The 25,211-nt window shown below is 39.4% G+C and overlaps 1 protein-coding gene across 1 annotated transcript in view; it reads left to right on the top strand.

Annotated features, from left to right (window-relative positions):
• LOC111147079 (Kruppel like factor 12) overlaps positions 1–25,211 on the top strand; it is a 450,202-nt gene that overhangs the window by 133,940 nt on the left and 291,051 nt on the right. The window contains exon 3 of the mRNA XM_022502963.1: positions 12,517–12,580. Coding sequence (XP_022358671.1) covers positions 12,548–12,580 — 33 coding nt within the window. The 5' untranslated portion in view covers positions 12,517–12,547. The remainder of the gene's footprint in view (positions 1–12,516; positions 12,581–25,211) is intronic.

Here is a 25,211-nt window from a genome sequence, read left to right as displayed (position 1 = left end):
GTAAGTAGGCAACCAGCAGCCTTCAAGATGAAGGAAATGACTGTGTCTTAGAGAAAGTTTGGCATCCAGAAAGGTCTCCAGATAGCTTATGGCTTGCTCTCGTGTGACACTTGTGTTCATTTAGATGCTGGTTGAAAGCTGTTTTCAAATTAAAGTTCAACTACAGATTTGTGCATGTACTTCAGAGCCCTATTCTTGATGACTCCAGCAAATTGTCATCTACTTGGTCCTCATGAACAAAAATGCAATTCTTTTCATCCTCCAAACCATGCCTTTTTTGCAGAGATGAAGTATGTGTCAAACCACAACACCTGGTATCTACTGTTCCCCAGATTTACCAATGCTTTTTTAGTAGGCTCAGTGGTTTCCCAAATAGCAGCATGCCGCCTCCAACCTTTTTTTTTAGTCTTAAAATATATGATCTATGACGTCTTTTTCATTTTTGAATCCCTAGTGATTGAGAAAGTTATTTTTTTTATAAATGGGAGCATTAATGACAGTACATATGATTAGGTAGGGACTTTATAGTTCCTTTATATTATTTTTTGTTTTTATTTTAATGGAAGTTTGGAAAATTAACTGTTTGAAAGCATGAATTATTTCTGCTTGGCTTTATTTATGAGGGTAAAGTCTTTATTATTTGGTTAATTTATTTAGATTGTTTAGTATTATGTTCATGTCTATATCTTCAGAGCCAGAAAAGACTCTGTAATTTCATTTGAACACTCTGAGCTGATGGAAACATATTTAGCCAAAGTTAGGATAAATTTATTTTCTAATTAAGTATTTTAATAGCTGTTTGGGCTAACAGCCTCAAGCACAGGTCAGAAATACTTCTTTGGGGGCACCTGGGTGGCTCAGTGGATTAAAGCCTCTGCCTTCGGCTCAGGTCATGGTCCCAGTGTCCTGGGATCGAGCCCCACATTGGGCTCTGTGCTCTGCAGGGAGCCTGCTTCCACCTCTCTCTCTATCTGTCTGCCTCTCTGCCTACTTGTGATCTCTGTCTGTCAAATAAATAAATAAAATCTTTAAAAAAAAATACTTCTTTGAAATGTATTTTCAGAATTGGTTGTTTTATATTGAATGCATTATCAGAGAATACAGGTTATTTCTGATATGAAAAGTTAAGGGTTTTTTGTATCTGTGCATATGTTTAGGTCATTGGGAAGGAAAAGGAAGAAAGGATTTTCATTACATGAATCTTGGATTTCATGTAGAAGATTGTACAGAAGTTCTAAAATCTTAAAATCTCTAAAAACTTAAATGAGTTAATGAAAGTGTTACTTTCTAATTAGGGGGAAAAACCCTTTTAAAACTTGGCTTTATTGTAGTATTGGGCAAGATTTCAAATGACCTTAGATTTGGAATATATTTTCTTTCATTGGAGAACGGTCTGAGATTATGCCTTTAATTTAGAAATAACTCATTTTAGTCTGTTTAAGAGGAAAATACCAAAACTATCTTGTTTCAGTTGGCTTGCTTGTGTATTTTGCACAAATAGAGATGCCATTGCACAAAGAATGATTCCACGATTATTGATAAGAATCATTATAGCGAGGTACCTGGGTGGCTTAGTGGGTTAAAGCAGCTGTATTTGGTTCAGGTCTTGATCTAAGGACCCTGGGACTGAGCCCCTGTTGAGCTCCCTGCTCAGTGGGGAGACTACATATCCCTCTCCCTCTCCTCCTCCCCCTGCTCCTCCTGTGTGTGTGTCTCTCTTTCTGTTTCTCAAATAAGAAAAAATTTTAAAAATCTATCATCATAGCATAATATTTAAAATCATGAAGGCTAGATCTCAACGGCCTATTTTAAAATCATCCTTTTGCTGCTTATTAGTCAAGTTACCTAACTTCTCCGTGTTCCCACATCTGTAAAATGAGAAGAGTAATACCCCCGACACCTCGCAAGGGTGTGAGGAATATACATGTAGGGTAGTTAGGAATTAGAACAGTTCCTCCCCTCTGGAACTCTGTGCGTTTGCTGATTCTGAAGCCAGACCTCTTCCTCTTCCTCCTCCTTCTCCTCTTCCTCCTCTTCTAACTCCTGAGAAATAACACCTCTCTCCCCAGACAACAGTATGAATTCCGTTCTCTGGCCAGCAGCTTTCCCTCATTGATCTCCCAAGATGTATTTAGCTGCCTTTAGGCATCAAGTTAGAGAATTTAAAGGACTGTCTTTTAAAAATCAGATATTTTTTGAATGATACCATATTTAAATTAAAAGGTAAAAATAGGGGCGCCTGGGTAGCTCAGTGTGTTAAGCCTCTGCCTTCGGCTCGGGTCATGATCTCAGGGTCCTGGGATCGAGCCCCGCGTCGGGCTTTCTGCTCAGTGAGGAGCCTGCTTCCCACGCACCCCGCCCCCATCTCTGCCTGCTTGTGATCTCTCTCTCTGTCAAATAAATAAATAAAATCTTAAAAAAAAAATAAAAGGTAAAAATACATTCCCCATGCATATTGGGGAAGAATACCAGTGAGCACTGAAACTGCTTCCTCATGATAATTATTTGATAGTTTTCACTTGTGAATGTTAATAAATTTTAGAATAGAGATTAATCCATATTTATTTATAGGACTAATTCTAGTTCAGTATTTTACCTTAATGTATGTCACCAAATGGGGTTTTAAGCCTCTATTTGACCAGTCTTTGTTTTGAATACGCTTTTGATACTCCTTGGCTGCTGCTATTTTTGAAATTATTCTAATTTTCTGGAGTATTAAAAAAAAAAGATAAACTTACTCATGTAACTTACATACACTTCAGGAATATTTCTCTAGTCAGTTTTTAACTAGTGGTGGGCTCTGTGTGTGTGTGTGTGTGTGTGGACATGCTCACACACATATGTGCATGTAAATGTACTATCTGGGCATATTTTCATTGAGTATGAGTAATATTTTGAATATTATTTGAAATTATTTGAATTTGAATAATATTTTGAAATATTTCATATATGAAGATTGAGAATGTCAGAAATATCTTAAATCATGAAACATAACAAAGTTTGTGAGAAAGGTCTTCTATGGTCAGTTTTTCTTGGAATTAGCTTCTTTAAGTCACTTTAGTGTTCCTGATTGAGTACACCTAATATAAATCCCTTTATACTGTAAGACAGCCTACGTAAGGCACTAGAAGTCACACTTTTAGGATTGTTTTTATTATTTATTTGCAACAAATCATCTTTCTACATTATAGACTTTTCTTTCCATGTTAGAGCCCCTCTTTAGCTTCTAGGATGCTCTTTGATGTGTGTGTGTATCTGTGTGTGTGTGTGTATGTGTGTGTGTGTGTATGTACCCACACATAGTAAATTTTACGTGTTTGTACACACATCCACACACACATGAATGTTCTGAGACTCAGATTTAAACGTACTGATGACTTCATGCATACTGAAATGTCTCTTCTCCTCTACTTTTCAAGGCTTAACTTTATTTCATCTTCCTCTGTGACACCTAGGTGGGGTCCCTCAACTTCCCACTCTACTTTGTTCTTCCACAGAGTTGCTATTTTGTTACGGAAGGTGTGACTTGATACAGGCTAGAGAATACGGACTTCGGTCCCAGTTATTTTTATTGTAAAGTGTGGGTATTTAATCCTAGGTCATCATGCTTTGTACACGAACTTACTAGATAATACAAGCAGCTAGTCAGTGTTAAACTTATGGTAAGTAGCCAGTGGATGGTATCTATTATTGTTATACTTATTTTACTTATTTATATTTGTCTCGCCTTTGTTTGTTAGCTTCTTTAAATTAGGTGTTGTGGCATAGGGTTTTTAATGTCCTCAGTTCCTGGCATATAGGCGATCCACGGATGAATTAACAGAATATATATATACCATGGAAGGAATACCACAATTACACATCAGCAGACCTTCATCATCTGCTAGCAATTACTTGGATTATATTTGCTTTGACTCCCAATATCCGTATTTCTCCAGCGTTTAAAGGAGTCTTTGATCCTTGTAAACAAGAATCAACCTAATATATCACTTGTCATTCTCAACAAATAGTATTTTGATTTTCTGGTATTATTTAGTCATGAGAGAAGCATATGGTTATGCAGTCCATTTGACGGTCTACTAATTTGCTCATCGTTGAGAAATACTAATTGATAATGTATTTATGATGACAGCTTGCTATCTGTGGTGGGCCAGATTATGAGCTACATAGGGTAATGATTGTGATGTCTGAATGCGCAAACTGGATTGATGAGTTCAGCCGGACAAAACTATTGTTCAGTAAGGCACTTGGCAACCCATAAGACATTCATTAAAAATATCAAATAAATCCTCTTGTTTCTGTATCATTATATCAAAATGTCAGTAAAACAAATCTATTAAGCTCTTTGATCCATCCTTCAAATTCTATTTTAAAATCTATGTTAAAATTCCTCTGGGTTCAGATACTTGAAGAGATTGAACATGAAAGTACCCTAAAAATATCTTGTCTGATATTTTCTAATTATTGTTAAATATTTTGAGATTGCAAATTTCATTTAAATGTCAACTGTAATTAAATGTGTGCCATTTGTTTTTCCACTCAGGTTTTGCAGTTTGATGAAATGTTTTTCCCCACAATTTAATAAATATTTGTTTTATTTCACATGAATTAATTCAAAACTGGATAAGAGCAACATATTTTAATCAACTATTGTTGTGATGGACTAGAAAATAAATTTACTCCCTAAGCACACTGTTTGCTATGCATTTGAATGTAATTTATCTTGCTTAGTATTGGCAAGTTAAACATAGAAGGCAATAATTAATAGGAAAGCCAAATACTGCATACTGCATACTGAATAAGGCAACTTATTTTTCTTGAATATATAAAATTTGTAATTACCCCATAATATATATGCCTCGCTATGTACAGACAACACTCATTGAACTGAAGTAGTAGAGAAATTATTAGGCTTGTGTGAATTACACATTTTTAATTGGTACCAACTATGTGATGATCATGATTATATTTTGAGTTGTTTTCAAAATTGGAAGCTTGCTTTTTAATGTATAAATCACACAACCACATTATACTTGCATAATGTGTTAGGAAGGGAACTGACACCCTATTATTTTGTTCCTCCCACCAGCCCCTTGGAAACTCCAAAGATTTGTAATATCTTTAGTACGATGGTTTAAAACACATCCCGATAAAAAGGATTGAGAGAAGGTTGTCAGCGCTCTTCACATGGGAATGCAAACGTGCGTGTGGTCAAGTCACTTTTGGCAGAATGTGTTGTACGCCGTCGTTTCCCGCACAAGTACGAATTGCATGTGCTCATATTTGTGTTGTAATCTAAATCACATAAATTAGACATATGAAGACAAAATTTAATCATCTTGTCAGTTCTTTGCAATACAAATCAGATTTTTGACTGTGCAGCCCCGATAAAATGGCAGTTACACTTATATATGAGCATAGCATAAATTACTTTTCAAACCATTATATTGAGCACAATATATGTAAAAGAAATGCTTAATTCATTTGCTGTGGTTACTTTCTTTTAAAGGTTTATTTGTTCTCTGTCTGCAAAGAATGCTGCGATGTAATGGAAGCTGAAAACAGATTAAAAGAGTAATTTCCATGTCAGTGTGCTTTTGCTTTACCTCCTCCCTCTGAAAATGGGCTGTTGATTCAGTGAACTCTGTTCTTCAATGTTTGCTCAGGCTTCGGGCCATACCTTACTCCGAGTGAGACCTTAATTCGTAAAGTTTGCTCTTTCTGTGTTGTCTGCTAATAGTGCAAAATTTCTGGGTGGAAGCATAATTTCAGAGAAACATAAAGCTGGAAATAGGGAAGAACTTTTTTTTATAAATGGAGCATTTTCAATTGATTTCTGTGTAAATAATAGAATTCCATAAGATTTTTGGTTGTTAAGGACCTGAAATTCCCTGTCTCCTCTTTCTCTGAGCAGTTACATCATTGAATTCTCTTAATGGAGGAATTGGAGACGCTGTACTTTGAGAGCCTAGGGGTGTGATCCTGTCGTCTGTCCTAGGACCTTCCTATAAAAAACACACAACCAGGGGGCACCTGGGTGGCTCAGTGGGTTGGGGCCTCTGCCTTCGGCTCAGGTCATGGTCCTAGTGTTCTGGGATCGAGCCCCACATTGGGCTCTGTGCTCTGCAGGGAGCCTGCTTCCACCTCTCTCTATCTGTCTGCTTCTCTGCCTACTTGTGATCTCTGTCTGTCAAATAAATAAATAAAATCTTTGAAAAAAAAAAAAAACACACACACACACAACCAGGACTGATAGTAGTCTTGGGGAAGTGTAACTTGATTCGAGTAGGTCATTGTTTGTTCCTAGTTCTCAGGAAAGTTTAAGTGGAAATAAGAGTCTGTGCTTGACCATGAATGTAAGGAGGAGGGTTGGGACTGACATTTGTTGAATAACTGAGAAGTGCCAGAGTGTCTGCTAAGTACATCGTACATTCTCCTTTTCAACGTTCATAGCTGCCTCCCCAACAAGATTTTATTTATTTATTTGAGAGAGAGAAAGAGTGTGCACACAATCATAAGCGGGGAGTGGGTGGCGGGAGGAGGAAGTAGTAGACTCCCCACTGAGCAGGGAGCTCAATGGACATGGGGCGCCATCCCAGCACCCTGGGATCATGACCCGTGCTGAAGGCAGACACTTAACCAACTGAGCTACCCATGCGTCCCATGATACAGGATTAATAAACGAGGAACAGGGCACACAAAACTGAAACAGCTTGCCTTAAGTCACATTATTGCCAAGTGTTAATGCTGGTGTTCCTGCTGTTTGGTATTCATGTTGTGATCTTTTCCCAACATGAGAAAGCACACAGTCCTTCTCAGATGGAGTGGAGCGTGTCATTTATTCATGTGAGATCCTGAAATTGTGTGTGTAGAAGAGTACTTGGTGTTTGTATATCATCACCTGAATTGCCTGATGAGTCAAAGAAAAGGGGTGGAACTTTGTGCCCGAGTTTTTGTCTTAAGGAAGGGAGGTAATGCTAGAAAGTAGGTATGTAATTATAAAATATATCCAGGAAATAATGTCTTGAAGTTTTTTGCATTATCTTTTTTAATTCATGAGGTCCTTGCTATGATGGTTTTGTGTTAATAAATTTAATGGAAATTAGATTACTTATTGTAAAGATACTGCTCTCTCTGTGGACTCTACCTACCCTAGTTGAAGTGATTTCCGTTAAAACTTGGGGAATTCATGACATACAAAGAATAATGATCACTCTTTTAATAACACATCATGAAAATTATATGTATTTCATATGTGGACATTATTTAGAATGCAGAACCGCATTTCCCAAGTGGAAAATAACCAACTGTCTTTTCCTATTTGTGGTGAGAGGCATCTCTAAAATTGGATATTCTATAGACATAACTTGCTGACTACTTACGGCCTATGTTAAAGAAGACTATCTGAGGACTAGTTTGCTTCTCTGTAGAAAACGATGTTTGTGCCACGGAAATCCGTGCGTCTTTTCTCAGCAGTGAGAAGTCTCATGCTGTACAAGTTCAGGTAGGTGTCACCTGTCACCTAGCAACAAGCTCACTGCTTTGTGTCTTCAGCGTCTCTTTTCATTTTTAAGTCAAAATAGCTGTGAAAACGTAGCACTTAGATATGCATTTATCTCCAGAAATATTTAGATTAACCTTCAAATATTTTTAGTTCCCAAGATAACTCACTGCGACAGGTAAAACAGAAATAACTTTAAATGAAGGAAGGCAACGTATATATCAAAAACCTTGAGGCACAGCAAGGCCAAGATGGGTCTTTTACATACTGTCATCGACTTAAATTCACAAAGCCTGCTTGTTGGAGTCCCTAATTGGCTTGAAAAGTTTTGTGAATATGTATATAAACCTCTGTTACCTGACTTTTTTTTTTAAATTTTTTTAAATTTATTTATTTCTTTTAAAGATTTTATTTATTTATTTGACAGAGAGAGCACAAGTAGGCAGAGAGGCAGGCAGAGAGAGGGGAAGGGAAGCAGGCTCCCTGCTGAGTAGAGAGCCCGATGCGGGACTCGATCCCAGGACCCCGAGATCATGACCTGAGCCGAAGGCATCGGCTTAACCCACTGAGCCACCCAGGCGCCCTGACTTTTTTTTTTTTTTAATCAGCCCCTGAAAATACAAGATCACAGCTAATGAAGTAGTGATTTGTGAAACTGAACCTAGAAGACGGAATTCCAAATGGGATTGCTGTACCATTACCAGAATTCAATTTACTTGAAACAGAGCAACTAAATAACCTTTGGGCAGAAAGTAGAATACCCTGAGTAGTCAGATGTCTATAAGCACCTTTAAAAGGTGTCTCGCTATCTCTGTTTAAAGATACATAAAAGGATTTTCAGAGGAACTGGCAACAAGTGTACTTACGGTTCTTGAAGTATGCAGAATGTATTAAACACCCACCTTTAGAGATGGAGAGCATAACAGATAATTTCAGGTGTGATGAAGAGCTAGCAACCTGTTACTACAGGTGATGAGATAGTGCCCGTACCCTAAAGTGTAACTCCTTCTTCATTCAGCTGGGTAGTATCCACGTCCGTTCTGACCAAGGTCAGTTCTATTGTCCAGGATACTTAACTGTCTTTGAATTACAAAGGGCGCTTAGAATTCCTTTTAGGAAATTTTGGGGGAGGAAAGGAGTTCAAAAGGAACAGAATTGAGAAGACGATTCCCTATTGCTACAATTTCTCCAGACTCACCATTAAAACAGGAGTATTTACTAACAGTTCTAGACAGCAATTATTTTTGTTTAAAAGTAAGTCTAAACTTCTTTCCAAAATGTAATATATCAGGCCTTTTCTTATTTCTCATATTTACTTTGTGTTGAAATAAGGGACCAACCCTTTGCTTTTTCTTTACCTGATAATTGAGAATCATTTTTGGAGCCAGGAAAGTAAGCACCAAAACATGTGTGATGGATTTTTGATGAGGACAGTGGCCTTTAAAACTTCTGTGCTGTGAGAAGATTTACGGGATAATCTTACAAACCTACTTGGCAGACTTAAGTAATATTTTAATTAGGAAATTGATGAGATATTAACTGTTGCTGGAAAGGTGCCATTTTCCTATTTTACATCATGGCTTGATTTTGATGGGGATTTGGGGAGCAACGCAAAGGCCCCTTAGCATGAATAAAGTTGACATTAGTCTATTTTGTGGTCTCAGTTTTGGGAAGTCCTGTTATTTTCTGGCTTAATCTGGGCCACTGATTAAGGAGTGAGAATTCCTATGTGAATTATAGGACACATTGCTGCATAGACATGACCCTAGTTGGGGTAGGTGGTAGACAAACAGGTGTTACTGTTACCCCTGCTTCTGTGGAGAAGGAAATGGGGACGCCAGTTGGATGAATTGTTTCAGGTCAAATGGCCAGCGGGAGACAGCGGTGAGCCCAGGGATTGGTCTTCTCAGCTCTAAACTGTGACTTTATTTGCTGTTACATGTGCTACTTATAGTATTGGGGTGCTCAAGGGGAGCTGCTGGTCAGGAGATGAGCTTGAGCACTCTTTGAGGAGTGTGAATTAAACGGAAAACAAAAGTGAGCATTATATCAGGCTCTCAGGTTTGAAAGATACAGAGGTATACATTGAAGTCGTAGGTGGTTGCAAAGATAAACCAAAAATCCATGCTCAGATGTGGAGCTAAGGAGTTCTAGAAGGACCCTGACATTATCTAACTGGTTACCTTGGGCACGAAATTAATCATCATTGTCAAATCGATCTTAAAATAGTTCATGTACTCAAGTTCCAGAACTGCTTTCAGTACAAATTATATCACTAGGCTACTTTGTAAATCCCCAAATGCTGTCAAAATGTGGGATATTAGGTTGGGTATAGTTCACATTATTTAATGTTTTAGTCAGCAGATTAATTTTATCTAAAAATACAAATTAGATAACGGAGGCCCTAGTTACTTGGATAGGAAGAATCCGCATGATTGATAGAAACACGAGTTTATTTTGTTTTTCTTCCGTTTGTCATTACTACCTTTATTTACTCATTTGACAACATTTATTGATCCCCCTAAAATGTGTGAGGTAATGTGCTCTGTTTCCGGAAATAAAGATGGGTGTGGCACTATGGTAGCACGGACTTCTGTTTCTCTGGGGAGCATAAGTTGGTAGAGTCTGTTTAAAAAGACATTTTGAAAAACCAGGAAAAATAGTTCCTATTATTTTGATGTGGTAATTGCACTTCTATAACTATATTCTAAGGCAGTAATTAAAGGTGCAGATTTAGAGCAGCTAAGTATAGTAGACGAGGGTGCCCGGTTCAGGGGGTGAATGGTGGTGAAGATCTGCCCTGGACTCTGCTCATTGGGCCCTCCCTCCTGATTAGTGTCTGCCCCTGTCTGCCCAGAGAGGGTGTCCCTTCCGGGGGCACAATGTCATCACCCCAGCTAGCAAAGGCCCCGGTGGCTATAAGATTGACATAGAAGGATATTTAAATGTTATCAGCAGTAGCACAAAATCGTAAATTATTAGACAAAAATTAGGGAGTAAATATATCTCTGCAGTGGAGTGTTACAAATTTTGGATTAAGCATCAGGAAGTTGAATATCATGTGAAAAATGGCCAAGATATATCAAAGTGTGGGGGAAAAAAACCTACAAAATTGGAATGTAAGATTGAAGCCAGTTTTTGACGTACCTAGTACATTCTGCTAAGTTGGAACTGATCAATTTAGATATATTTTGAAGACTAGAAAGGACAGGACGTGTTTGATAAGAACATGGTATTTTAGATGACTTTTTAATTCTTTCAAGGGAAACCATATTATGGTTTCATAATGTAAAATAGAAGAATTATACTCTGAATTTCCAGAGAATTTTTCTAGTTTGCCATTGTAATATTAAGATACTATTGGGGCGCCTGGGTGGCTCAGTCGTTAAGTGTCTGCCTTCGACTTAGGTCATGATCCCAGGGTCCTGGGATTGAGCCCCACATGGGGCTCCCTGTTTGGCTGGAGCCTGCTTCTCCCTCTCCCACTCCTCCTGCTTGTGTTCTCTCTATCGCTTTGTCTCTCTCTGCCAAATAAATAAATAAAATCTTTAAAAAATATTATTAAAATGTTACATTTACATTATGTTGCTTTTCAGCAGCATTTCTAGTAGTAAAAACTGTAGTATATACATTTTGAGATATAAGCTTTTTTTATATGTAAATATTACATATGTATAGAGAGAGAAGTGGAGAGGAAGGAGGGAGGGGACAAAGGGGAAGAGAGAGAGAGAGAGAAGGAGAAATTGGTTAATTGATTGATTTAACTTAAAACTGGAATAAAATTAAAAGCCAGTCTGCCTTACAGACCAAGCCCATTGAACTTGTGAATCGTGCTATGTTTCATTTAAGGCCCTATGAGCGAGTGAACCCTTTTTCTGTTCAAATGTCTGGAGACCCACGCAGAGGAAATCTGTGCCGTGCTACAGGGGTGAGCCCCCAGCAGAGTGGGTGCTGCTAAGAACGCCAAGGCCTGTCCCTCTTGAGTGTAATTCCAAATGAAAACGCAAAATCAATTATGCCTACTAAGCTGGCTTAACTGAATGCCAAAGAAAATTTGCCTCATGAAAAGGGAATTCTGAAGCAAGTTACATAATGTGCTGAATGAAAATAAACAGGAGGACTTTCAAGATACTTCCACGTGAGGCAAATGCTTTATTGTAATCAGAACTCTCTAATCCAGGAATATTTAATTATATTTAGTGAGATCCAAACGGTCCTGGGGATATGGAAGCTTTTGAGATTAATTTTTTGGGGTACCTGGGTGGCCCAGTCAGTTAAGCATTTGACTGGACTCTTGGTTTATTTAGGTTCCGGTCATGATCTCAAGGTTGTGGGGTTGAGTCCTAGGTGGTGGGCTCTGCGCCCAGCAAGGAGTCTGCTTGGGAATTCTCTCCCTCTTCTCCTCCCCCTTGTATCTCTCTCTCTCTCTTTCTCTTGCAAATAAATAAATCTTTAAAAAAAATAAAAAGTTGCTTGGGTATTGATCAACATGAAGTCACCAAAAAGTATTCATATTAATTATGCTGCATATGTATCAGCTGTAAAGAGGGAAAAAAATCATTTCCTCTGGAAAACAGCATTACTTAAAAATTCCTTGGTTGCTAAGAATAAGGGAGCCAAGTGCTCCAGTAAAAATATTTGTGACTTTCATATATTAAATTTACTTTTAAACCAATTTCTCCTTCCCTTTGTCTCTCTGGTACCTCCCCTTCCTTTTCTTCCCTCCCTCGACTCTCTTTATCCAGATCCTCATTATCTTGTGCTCAGGAGCTGTCCTAGTTGGAGATCGTACTTTTATTCCCTCATTTCTCCACTTCGCCCTTTAGTGGCTGGTAAAGAGCAAGCAAAAAACAAACAACCAATGAAAAAAATATTCTGCGACTGTTGCTTTATCTCATTCTACCAATGAAGAGCCTAAAGAATTGCAGAATGAAATTGTTCACTCCCCAGTTGAAGAATGTCATCAACATATGGAACTTTTCCTCATTATCTGTTTTTGTGTGTGTTTCTTGCAGGATCAATGTGACTCTAGAGACAAATGGATGAATGAATATCCATATGAAGAGGAAAACAATAAAGGTTGGTTAGTCAAATTTTATATCACTGCATTGAAAGTCTTAGGTTGAACATGATTTTGGGGCCATTATTCTCATTAGAACACTTCTGTGTCTGGGTATGGGACAGAAGTCAATACTTCGATACATACATCTATCTGTAAAGTGTAATTTAAAAATTTTAAACCCTTAAATATGAAGAAATTTCTAAGAAAAAAAACCCTTTTTTGTGTAAGTCTAGCTGTTACCAGTTTCATAGAACTTAGGCTGGAATTAAGGAATCAGCTTATTGATGAATATTGAGAACCGGAAGACCACTGGATACAACTGATCCCTGGGACAAAGAAAAACAAAAGAAGCCAGCTTTTGTGTAAATATATGTTAGTTCCTACAAGCGTAATCCTGATACCAGCGCCACATGGCACAGGATTGCTGTCAGATGCTGTCTTCTTTGTGCCAGCTGAGTCAGCTTTCCTCAGAGGAGTGGGATGACTTTGAAGGGCTTTTCACTTTGGTTTTTCACAGACAGATACTACTGTAAATTGGAGGGGGGAAAAAGTCTTGTGAATTTCAATAGTAATCAAATCCTGGCTGTCACTTTATGTGTGGTAGTTACTTGAACGTTTCTTCTACTCTCTACTGGTTATGACATAAAAATCATAGGCAAAAGAAAGAGAATTACAGAATGTTAAACTATCTCTTTCCTAAGATTTTCACACTTAACAGGTCTGTTTCGTAGACATGTGCCTCATAACACTTGGGGAGCTGCGCAGTACCTGCCATTTCGTATTTTCCTTCCTGCGTTGCTCCTGCTACTGTCAAGTAGATGTACATCATGCTGTGTCTTTTTCTGCCAGCCTACCTTCACAGTTGCTTCCAGATAATTTTCCAGGTTATATCTTTCATTTAACATTGCCTTCTTCCCTCATCATTGCTAAAATTACTCCTTTCTAGTATTTGTATCTGGAAGATTTTCAGACCTCTAGAGGGCGCATGGATTCACACATGATACAAGGGAGACTTGTGGGTATATGGTAATATTATTTTTCTTGACCCCAGCATTGCCTACATGGGAGAATTTACTTTGTGAAAATTAATTGTGCTGTGTATTTTTTTTTTAAGATTTTATTTATTTGAGAAAGAAAGAAAGAAAGCATGTGAAAGTGAAAGAGTGAGAAAGCTCGTGTTCATGAGCTTGGTGAGGGGCAGAGGGTGAAGCAGGTTCCTCGTTGAGCAGGGAGCCCAATGCAGGATTCAAACTTAGGACCCTGGGATCATGACCTGAGCCGAAGGCTAATGCTTGACCAACTGAGCCCCTATACTGTGTATCTTTATTTGGATCAGTGAGTGCTATTAAACTGGCTTTGGGTTGGGGGGGTAGGGGGGTGCGGTCTGTATTGCTCGTCATTGCCCATGGTGTAAATACTCTCATTATGATTGGTTTCAGTGATTTAACGACTAGCTTACAGGGATCTTTAATATTTAACAACTGGCACTCTTGAGCTGGGGATGAGCTAGCACCAGCACACCACTGATAATTTCATTCATAAAGTAAAGTTAAACAGTATTATGGACTCCTTAAGGCAAAGGTAATAAATTTGAATTTTCCTGCTTTGTCCCTAAGTAAATATGGAAACTTACACTCCTTATCATGCAAATTATGTTTATCCCTTATATATGATGTTGGTATAGTATTACTTTATGTTTTCATTCAATTGTTATTAAATTTTTTTGTTTGAGTAGATCAGTATTAACTTTGTGAGTTTATTTATTTTGACAATGTCATTGTTCTGTAACTAATTTTATGACAACTGAAGATGATGGCAAAGAGAATCATTGTGTTACTACTTACCCTGAGGAAAAACTCTGAAAATATTATCTTGATTGACTATAATATATGTGATTCATTCTAAATGATTGTGCCTCCTAGCTTATAAAAGTCTTATTCAGAAGTCTGTATGGAGGAAGGAGCAGTGAGTATTTCACTTAATGTGTTTGTTCCAGAGAATTATTTTTTTTTTCTTATTGTTGTTTTTCGTTTTTTGGTCTGTATTTTCAGTTACAGATGCCTCAGAACAGAAAATACGTTGGTGCTTCTTTTTAAGCCTGCTTGAATCAGGTGCTGTTAGTTTTTAAATGATTTTTTGAAAAATTTTATTTATTTATTTGACACAGAGAGAGATCACAAGTAGGCAGAGAGGCAGGCAGAGAGAGAGGAGGCAGTAGGCTCCCCGCCAAGCAGAGAGCCAGACGTGGGGCTTGATCCCAGGACCCTGAGACCATGACCTGAGCTGAAGGCAAAGGCTTAACCCGCTGAGCCACCCAGGCACCCTGGATGCTGTTAGTTTTAACAGTGTCTGATTCAGGGAGAAAATTGCAGAGCTTGAAAATTTATCTTTTCTATATATTAAGTGTATTGACAAAGTCACTTTTAAGATGAAGTTTTAGAATGTCAGCAGTGCAAGCAACATTGCCACTGTCCACGTAATTGAAAAGACATTTGAATATCGCTTTTAAAACTATTTAGTATGTTTCCAGTTTGTGACTAGTGATAAAATCTGGCCAAGAGCCACAGAATATCATGCTGTGCCTTTTCTGCTTATTTAAACGGTCTAAATAGGATTTGCAGAATTCCTTTTGTGGCCACACCAAGAGTCTCACTTCCAGGAGCATTCTTTATCTTCTTTGAAAAGAGCTATATTTGCATTAAGTCCTTTCCCTTACTCAAGCGTTAAGTTCTTTTATTCACTTTCATTGCACTTGAGTTTGTCCCCTTACGATCTGCCTTTGGAAGACATCAAGGAAATTCAGAAAAGATCCCATCTTCCATCATTTTCTGTTCCCAAATATTGGCAGGAAATATGGCATCCATGCTCTCGAATGTATTTCACCAGTTGCTGTCCCTATGAATGAGGTGGCTTGTTCAGGGACCGGGCTCCACAAACCTGGCTTTGCCCCATCTGTCTTCCAGCCGCTCCAGGGTATGTTTACCGAGTGCTTCTCAGCTGCTGGTTTAGAGCAGGTGTCCAAAACATGCGCACGCATATACATGAGCCCCCCTCACCAGAGTTCACATTCAGACTTCTGCTCTGTGACTACCTCTGATGAACAGCTGCTTACACCGTCCAGCACCAGCAGTGGATGACTTTTACTTCTTGTATTTGGAAACCACGAGGACAATAGCAAGCTTTGCTGAGGAATCTTTAATTTCCTACCAAAAAAGAGTTTATAGCATAGTGATGGGCATAAATAGTGTGGCTGCTTTAAAGTTCTTTTCCATGAAGTTCCAAGGCTCTTTCTTCAACACAGGATAGAAAGAATCACGGCAACCTAGCCTTTCTTCCATTTTCAACAAAGTAGGCAGAGTGGCTCGGAAAACCCCAGGGTCATGTAAGTAAAACGTGGTCAGTGCTGGGCTACTATATGTTTATGTAGAGTAGTTGCTTAGACAGTAAACATGGACTAGAACAAACAAACAAACGGAAAAACCCAGAAAAACAAGTCGTGACACTATAATGATCTGTCTGGATGATCGTGGACCAGTGACGACTTTTCTGAATTTTAATTTTCTCAACTGCATAGTGGAACTGACACTTGTCCTATTTCAGTGGTTGTTATGGCGGAAAGGAAGTATGATGTTTTCAGGATAACATTTTAAAGCGTAGATTTCTAAATGTGAGCATGGCACTGATACTATTATTTTTATAGCATGAGAGAGATTCGTGACTTTGTTGTATGACTTCACATTATAAAGTCATTTTCAGAATTGGAAGCACCCTCAAACGTCATTAAGCCTAACTTGTGCTTGGGGTGTGGCAACCTTCTGGAAGGGTTGGTTGGTTCCATCAGCCTTATGTTGAGTACTCTTCGGGATTTATACTGTATGTGGCAATTCATTCTACTGTCAGGCATATATAATTATTACAAGTTTATCCTCGTATGGAGCCAAATCAGTAGATATGATAATGATGGAAACTAGTGGGTATATCACATATTTATTAACATATCATCCTGAATTAGGTCACTCTTCCATCAAGTCGTTTCACCTTTGGGTATCTAATTTCTCTTATCTAGGAAATGAGAACAAAATAATATACAGGGATCTGAGAAATATTATGCAGTTATTAAAGTAGAATAATGGCTTTATTCTTTGAAAAGATGATGTATTGCTCATTTTTAAACATTAAAGCAGGCACCCTCACCACCCCGCCTCACACCTTTTTTTTTTTTCCATTTTTAAAAAAAATTTAATTTCTTTTCAGTGTAACAGAATTCGTTGTTTATGCACCAGACCCAGTGCTCCATGCAATATGTGCCCTCCATAATACCCACCACCAGGCTTCCCCAACCTCCCATCCCCCACTCCTTCAAAACCCTCAGATTGTTTTTCAGAGTCCATAGTCTCTCATGGTTCATCTCTCCCTCCAATTTCCCTCAACTCCCTTCTCCTCTCCATCTCCCCAGGTCCTCTGTGTTATTTCTTATGCTCCACAAATAAATGAAATCATATGATAATTGACTCTCTCTGCTTGACTTATTTCACTCAGCATAATCTCTTCCAGTCCCGTCCATGTTGCTATAAAAGTTGGGTATTCATCCTTTCTGATGGAGGCATAATACTCCATAGTGTATATGGACCACATCTTCCTTATCCACTCGTCCATTGAAGGGCATCTTGGTTCTTTCCACAGTTTGATGACCGTGGCCATTGCTGCTATCAACATTGGGGTACAGATGGCCCTTCTTTTCACTACATCTGTATCTTTGGGGTAAATACCCAGTAGTGCAATTGCAGGGTCATAGGGAAGCTCTATTTTTAATTTCTTAAGGAATCTCCACACTGTTCTCCAAAGTGGCTGCACCAACTTGCATTCCCACCAACAGTGTAAGAAGGTTCCCCTTTCTCCACATCCTCTCCAACACACGTTGTTTCCTGTCTTGCTAATTTTGGCCATTCTAACTGGTGTAAGGTGGTATCTCAATGTGGTTTTAATTTGAATCTCCCTGATGGCTAGTGATGATGAACATTTTTTCATGTGTCTGTTAGCCATTTGTATGTCTTCCTTGGAGAAGTGTCTGTTCATGTCTTCTGCCCATTTTTTGACATGATTATCTGTTTTGTGTGTGTTGAGTTTGAGAAGTTCTTAATAGATCCTAGATATCAACCTTTTTCGTCTGTACTGTTATTTGCAAATATCTTCTCCCATTCCGTGGGTTGCCTCTTTTTTTTTTTTTTTTTTTTTTTTTTTGTTTTTTCCTTTGCTTTGCAGAAGCTTTTGATCTTGATGAAGTCCCAAAAGTTCATTTTTGCTTTTGTTTCCTTTGCCTTTGGAGACATATCTTGAAAGAAGTTGCTGTGGCTGATATCGAAGAGGTTACTGCCTATGTTCTCCTCTAGGATTCTGATGGATTCTTGTGTCACATTGAGGTCTTTTATCCATTTCAAGTTTATCTTTGTGTACGGTGTAAGAGAATGGTCGAGTTTCATTCTTCTACATATAGCTGTCCAATTTTCCCATTTCCATTTATTGAAGAGACTTTTTTCCACTGTATCTTTTTTCTTGCTTTGTCGAAGATTATTTGACCAGAGAGTTGAGGGCCCATATCTGGGCTCTGTATTCTCTACTCTACTCTACTCTACTCTCTACTCCACTGGTCTATGTGTCTGTTTTTGTGCCAGTACCATGCTGTCTTGGTGATTACAGCTTTGTAGTAAAGCTTGAAATCAGGAAATGTGATGCCACCAGTTTTGTTTTTCTTTTCCAACATTTCCTTAGCAATTCGGGGTCTCTTCTGATTCCATACAAATTTTAGGATTATTTGCTCCAGCTCTTTGAAAAATACTGATGGAATTTTGATCGGAATCTGCCTCACACCTTTTATCATTTGACGAATGTTATTTACAAAATCTCTGTGTGTATATACAAGTAAATAAAGGTGGTCTTACAGAAAGCATGATCATATTTATACTTTGTATTTCTAATGAAGAGTTGTTTTTTCATTTTGCTTCCAATATATAATGGAAGAAATAGAAAGTGGACTTAAACTGAAGGAATTTATTAATTTCAAATTAATGTCCTTTCACCAGTGTGTTGCTATTACTTGACAAAGAGACTCTTACATATAGAGAACAAAGTGGTGCTTTCCAGAAGGAACGTTTCTGGGAGGATGGGTGAAATAGATGAAGGGCATTAAGAGGTACAAACTTTCAGTGATTAAAATATGAAAGTCCCAGAGATGGAAAGTATAGCATAGGGAATATAGTCAGTAATACTCTAATAACATTGTATGGTGACAAATGGTGACTATGCTTTTTGTGGTGAGCAATGAGTCAAGAATGAATTGAAACTAGTATAACATTGTCTGTCAACTATACTTCAATTAAGGAGTTAAGTGGGGAAAAACACTTTGAATTCTGGTAATCTTTTTTTTTTTTTAATGAATTTAACATCAAAACAGCATCTTTTGACTTTTTGCTACGAAAGATGGAAGGGGCACCTGGGCGGCTCAGTCCTTAAGCATCTGCCTTTGGCTGGGGTCATGATCCCAGGGTCCCGCATCAGGTTCCCTGCTCAGTGGGGAGTCTGCTTCTCCCTTTCCCTCTTCCCCTGCTTGTGTTCCCTCTCTCACTGTGTCTCTCTTTGTAAAATAAATAAATATAATCTTAAAAAAAAAAAAAGATAGGAAAATTGATGGCATTTCTTTCCATTTTTCCCTCTTCTTGTTTTACCATCCTTTTAAAATTCAGGTTATTACCAGTGATTTCTTTATTATTTGTGATTATGAACCACAATTACCAAAGCTTTAGTTCAATATCAAAGCTTAGTCTTACTTCTTATTTTTCTGAGCAATATGGAACTACTGCTTTACTGCTATCTGGCTTTGGTGTCACTGTGAAGACTAAAGCAAACTGATCTACTTTTTCTTGTTTTGCTTTTTGTTCAGACATCCGTGGACTATTTTTAGTTTGCCAGAAAGTTCAGTAACTTCATTGATTATGTCTTGGTTTTTATGATTCTGTATCAGTTTTTCTTGGATACTGTCATTAAACTCTGAGAAATAGAGTCTATATGTATGTCTTCACATTTTTAAATATTTAAAGTATATTTTCTTTTTGTTTTGTTCTCTTCTTTAGTAATCCTGAAAATATATCTAATATTTCTCCTTGGTTTTTTGCATCTGTGGTCTTCATCTTTAACTTTTTGTTTTCACTTACTGTGTTTTCCTAGTAAGCATTTTTTCTTACTATGTTTTCAGTCAAGTTCTGCATTATTTTTTAGCAACCCAAGTGGTTTTTTGTTGTTTTTGTTGTTGTTGTTTTCAAAGATTTTATTTATTTATTTGACAGACAGAGATGACAAGTAGGCAGAGCAACAGGCAGAGAGAGAGGAGGAAGCAGGCTCCCTGCTGAGCAGAGAGCCCGATGTGGGGCTCAATCCCAGGACCCTGGGATCATGACCTGAGCCGAAGGCAGAGGCTTAACCCCCTGAGCCACCCAGGTGCCCCCCGACCCAAGTGGTTTTTTAAACAGTATTTCTGTAGTATTTCAGAGCTCTGTCAGCTTATTTTCATCGATTTCAGTTAACTTGTCTTTTATCATTTGAAGCCTTTTACTTCTTCCTTGAATATTTTTGTTTTGCAAACAGGCCCTTATGTTCCTTTTTTTTTTTTTTTTTTTAAATTGGTGAAGTGTTATTTGCTCAAATTCTTTATCTGTCTCCTTGGGTAATTCCTCCTGTTATGTCTATTACTCACCCTTCTCTTGGTGTTTGCTGCTTTTCTGCACGGTTCTCTTGTGGCCTAGGTTCATCCCTGTTTCCAAATGGAGCCAGTATTGGCCAGTATTGGCCAGTATTGGCCTGTATCCCAGGGAGTGTTGTGGGCAGGGGCACCACGAGTTTGGGTATGAACTAGATGAGTCCAAATCTTTGACTTGAGTTAGTTATTTCAAATACTCTCTAAGTAAAGCTGTCATTTCCAGAGTCTTCCTCGCTTCCATTATACAGTGGAGGACTCTTGAGATAAAGGCTTCTGACTCCCTTCCCCACCTCAGGTGGGAACCTCGGTCCAGATGAATGAGCTGGACTCTAAAACATGCCGTGTCCCTCTGCTCGCTCTCTGAGTGGTACTGTCTCTGCTTTCACTGGGTAGGCATTTCATAATTGTGATTATTACTTTTCAGAAATTCTGTGTTTTGCTTAAGGCCTGAGGAGGTATATGTCAGCTCCCAGCCACCTCCCAGATTTCACAGTCTTTGACAGGTATGTTTTATTTTGGCAGTCTGACTGCCAAAACAGTTTCTGACTGTCTTTGCTTTCACAGAAGATGGAGGGTCCCCCCCCCGACCACCTTTTCCTTCTAAATTTGCTCTGAAAGTGTTCAGTGAGTTTTAAAGGAAGGATATTTAAAATTCCGGGACATTGCAGTTTCCTTTAAGGGAGATTTTAGGGACTACTGAGCCTCCTGCAGCGTTGACGAGCAAGGCTCTGTGCCTGGACCTCCTGGTTTTTAATCATGGCTCAGCCAAGGCTCCCCCTTCACCCAGCTTCTCTCTCTCTCTCTCTCATTGTCACGTCTGCCATGTGGAAACGATGTTGATAATGACGCCTCCTCTATAAATATTGTTGTGAAGGTACAATGAGAAAAAAATGCTAAAGCATTTGCATATTGCCTGGCAGTCACTAAGTGCTCATTAAAATTAGCAATTTTTATTATTTTAAGCCATGTTAATTGAGTTCAGAAGGCAGTCAGTTCCGCCTTAGGAAAATTCACTACTCAGACCAGTATTTGTATATGTTTCTTTCCCTTTGACTAAAGGTATGCTGGGATGTACCTGGGGTTACTGGGTGTCCTACTTAATATGTCAGCTTCTGGCTTTGGGTTTGACTGTTCCTTTGTGTTGATAAGGAATAGATACATCAAGCTTTCTCTTGGAGGAAATAAAACTCTTGAAGATACTGGATATGCTGTGGGAGTTGGTTCACACACAGAGGGTCGACTCCTTCTCTCATATTAATCAGGGTTCTCCAGAGAAACAGAACCAACAGAAAGTATATATATCCTGTATGATATATATGATTTATTATAAGGAATCGGCTCATATGATTATGGAGACTGAGAAGTCCCATGATCTGCCATCTACAAGCTGGAGACCCAGGAAATCCAGTGGTGCCATTTTGGCCCAAGTTCAAAGACTTGAGAACCAGGGAGCTGATGGTGTAAATCCAAATCCAAGGACAGGAGAAGACTGTTGACTCAGTTTAAGCAGGAAAGGACTGGCGCCTCCCTTCCTTCACTTTTTGTTCTATTTAGGTCCTCAACCAATTGGGTGATACCCTCCTGCTGTGGGGGAGGGCATTGTGCTTACTGAGTCCCCCAGTTCAAATGCTAATCTCATGCAGAATCACCCTTACAGACACACCGAGAAATAATGTTTAATGTGGGCACCCTCTGGCCCAGTCAGGCAGTCATAAAATTAATCATCACACCTGCCCTGTAGTGTGATGAATCCAGCAATCCTATATTTAGAAGTATTATTTGTCAGACACAGGGCTATAAAGACAAATTAAATTTAGACCCTGACCTCAAGTTTTCATCATCTCAGGGACAGGCAAAATAAGTTACTACAATTTGGTGTGATTAATACTACAATATATTTAATGAAACAAAGAGAGTTGGTATGGGCCACGATCGGCTTCACATATGAAGCTACATTTGACCTGGGCCTTGAATGATTGTGTCATGTTGACTGGAAGAAATGGGAGCAAACAAGAAAGGTTATGATCTTTTGTTTCGAAAAAATCTTAGTAACTGTGAACCATATTTTCTTTTCTTTGGCTGAGCATCAAAGTGCTCTGCAAAATTTCCTCTTGGAGTTAATGGTAAATGTGATATTTAGTGATGTCATTAAATATTTCAGCCAGAATCTATTGAGGCTCATTTATGTGTCCAAATGATTTTCTCTCTCTTTCCCCTCCCTCTCAGTCTCCCTTGCTCACATGCTTTCATGCTTTCTTTTCCTTGCGCACACATCTTCCTTCTCTGGACATTTGATTATAGTGAGTCTTCCGCTAAGCTTTATGTCCTTCTATTTAGAGTGCATTATCAAAGTCATTTATATAATATATTTTACCAGAAAATTTCAGGAGTGATCATAAAAATGATATGAACATCTTTTAAACATGACCATTTTAGTTAAGCAATGTTGATTTAATGAGAATATTATAGTATTAAAGCAACATAGTAATTGATTATTGGAAACATTTATGGAAGTATAATATCTATGGTTAATTTTATATTATCAACATCTGTACATTAAAAAAAAAAAAAGCAACCTCCTTTCTCTCTCCCAAGCTGATGTTAGCTAAGAATTAATTTCCTACTGTTCTCTAAAGGGACTTTTAATAAAATCATGAATAATTATTGACTGAAAAATGAGTGGAGTTCTTTATCTTATACATAATTTAATCCTTCAGTACACCTTACAGCCTAATGCAGGTAGGACTCACAAATATTCCAAGTGAAGAATCATTTAATTATTGACCTTCAACATGCTTTGTTTCTCAGAACTGGTTCTGGTACCAAATTCTGTACCAGTCATGAGAGAAATGGAGCCATAGGAATGCTAGGGAATATGGGATTTATTTTCAGGATTTGACCTCATCCAGTTGTAGAAGCTAGTTAAGCGAGTTGTGTGTGGCTGTTGCTTCTGTGTTGTTGGTGTTCGGCCAGAAGTCAGTGGGACAGGAAGGAAGGATGAGCGGGAACTTTGGGAGAGCAGAGGCACACAGGAAACGGTGAGGATGAGCTGATCTCTGCACAGATTCTTCGCTGCTGCCAAGCTTCCAGTCTTGGGGATGCTGAGGACTGGAGGAGAAGCCGGACCTCCTCCCTGTGTTAAACACATCATGGCCCGGGAATTGGCTGAGCTGCCGGAGAGGTCCCGGAGGAGCCGCAGTCAAGGGGGCGGACCTGTCCTGTTCTCAGCAAGGTGCACCAGCTGCCTGGTGCTGACAGTGTCCGTGAGCTGTGCCTGCATTTGGAGCTCTGCGTTGACCTTCTGAGTGTGAAACAGATGTGACTGCTGCTACACTTCTTCCTTCTGCGTTTTTCCAGAACGCCCCTCATCACCCAGGGACTGCGGGGATTATGTGGGGAAGGCAGTGCTCGAGATGCACATTGAGCTCCGCTAAGTTGGGACGGTTCCTAGCCACCAGTGGGCATTGCTGGCTCTCCTTTCTCACGTGAAGCTCTCTTTCCTCATCTGCCCTCCCCTTGAGTCTCACTGATCATCTGCCTTTTGAGCTCTGCACTCTCTCTCTCTTTTTTTTTTTTTTTTTTTTAAAGATTTTTTTATTTATTCATTTGACAGATAGAGATCACAAGTAGGCAGAGAGACAGGCAGAGAGAGAGGGGAGGAAGCAGGCTCCCTGCGGAGCAGAGAGCCCGATGCGGGGCTCGATCCCAGGACCCTGGGACCATGACCCGAGCCGAAGGCAGAGGCTTTAACCCACTGAGCCACCCAGGCGCCCCACTGCACTCTCTCTTGATCCTACTGGGCATGTCTGAGGACTTGAAGCCCAGCCCGAGATACCAAACCTTGTCGTGGAGACGAAGACACATACAGAAAAGCCCGGCGACCTGGGCTCACCGTTCTCCCGGTCTGCTCCTCTGCTGAAAAACAGCGGATCACTGTGGCCTTGTGTGGTCCTGGACACAGTTGTTGGTGTCCCTGGTGGCTGAGACGGCTAGACTGACCGTCCGCCCCTGATGCCATACGCCGATTGGGCTCAGGTCAGGGCCATGTGGCTGTGGGGAGCTGCAGTTGAGGACACAAGACGAGCAAGACATAGTGCAGGGAAAAGGGGGGTTCTGATTTGGTGGAAACATGTGAGTTGTCTTGACACCGGGGGCTTATTCAGGCAGTGAGAGTTGGAGCAGTATGGTGAGTGCGAGTGATAGGAAGAGTCGGTGCTCACTGTGTGAATGAAATGAATGAAAACTGTCAGGGAGAGCAGTAGATGAGAGGCTAAGTGGGCAGGCAACAGCTGGAGGTCAGCAGCTCTGGGGGACGGTTAATAAGGAGGCGGGTGTTCATGCAGATGGGGATTCAGGAACTGGGAGGCTCTGATGCGGGAGTGGAATCCAGTGTGGGTTGTTGGAGGACAAAGAGCTACCCCATGGCCCTTCCCAAGTAGAAGCAAGGGGGCTGTAGAAAGATGGTGGCCCAGGCAACTTCCGTACAACACCGCTCGCTGGGCTGGCATGGCAGGTGGTGTTTATCTCACATGTCCGCTCTCATCTGGGCGAGCGGTGGGGGACTTCCTGGAGGTCTGTGTTGAGTTCCGGTGCAGGACTAGCGTATCCTGTGTGAGGGGACTTCCTGGGGGCAAAGATGAAGGAGCAGGTGATGAGGTGAGTGAAGGCAAAGACCTAGCTGCTTACTAGAGTCAGAGAGAAAAAGAAAAACTTTTGAAAACAACCTGGCTCAAATTCCTAAAATTTCATCTAGAACCTGAGAGAGGCTTAGACTCGAATTAGTGACATAGAATAAATTCAGAAGTAGAATTCTAATCTGAGAATAGGAACAATTAGAATGCTGAAATAAGGTCAGTTACTTGTGGAACAGACCAGTTTATAGTTACACATTTATGCTT

Source organism: Enhydra lutris, unplaced genomic scaffold (genome assembly GCF_002288905.1).
Source record: "Enhydra lutris kenyoni isolate GAN:26980312 unplaced genomic scaffold, ASM228890v2 scaffoldscaffold15, whole genome shotgun sequence".
NCBI classification, from domain to species: domain Eukaryota; kingdom Metazoa; phylum Chordata; class Mammalia; order Carnivora; family Mustelidae; genus Enhydra; species Enhydra lutris.
The sequence above is the reverse complement of the archived record's forward strand: the minus strand, read 5'-3'. Positions and strand labels throughout refer to the sequence as shown.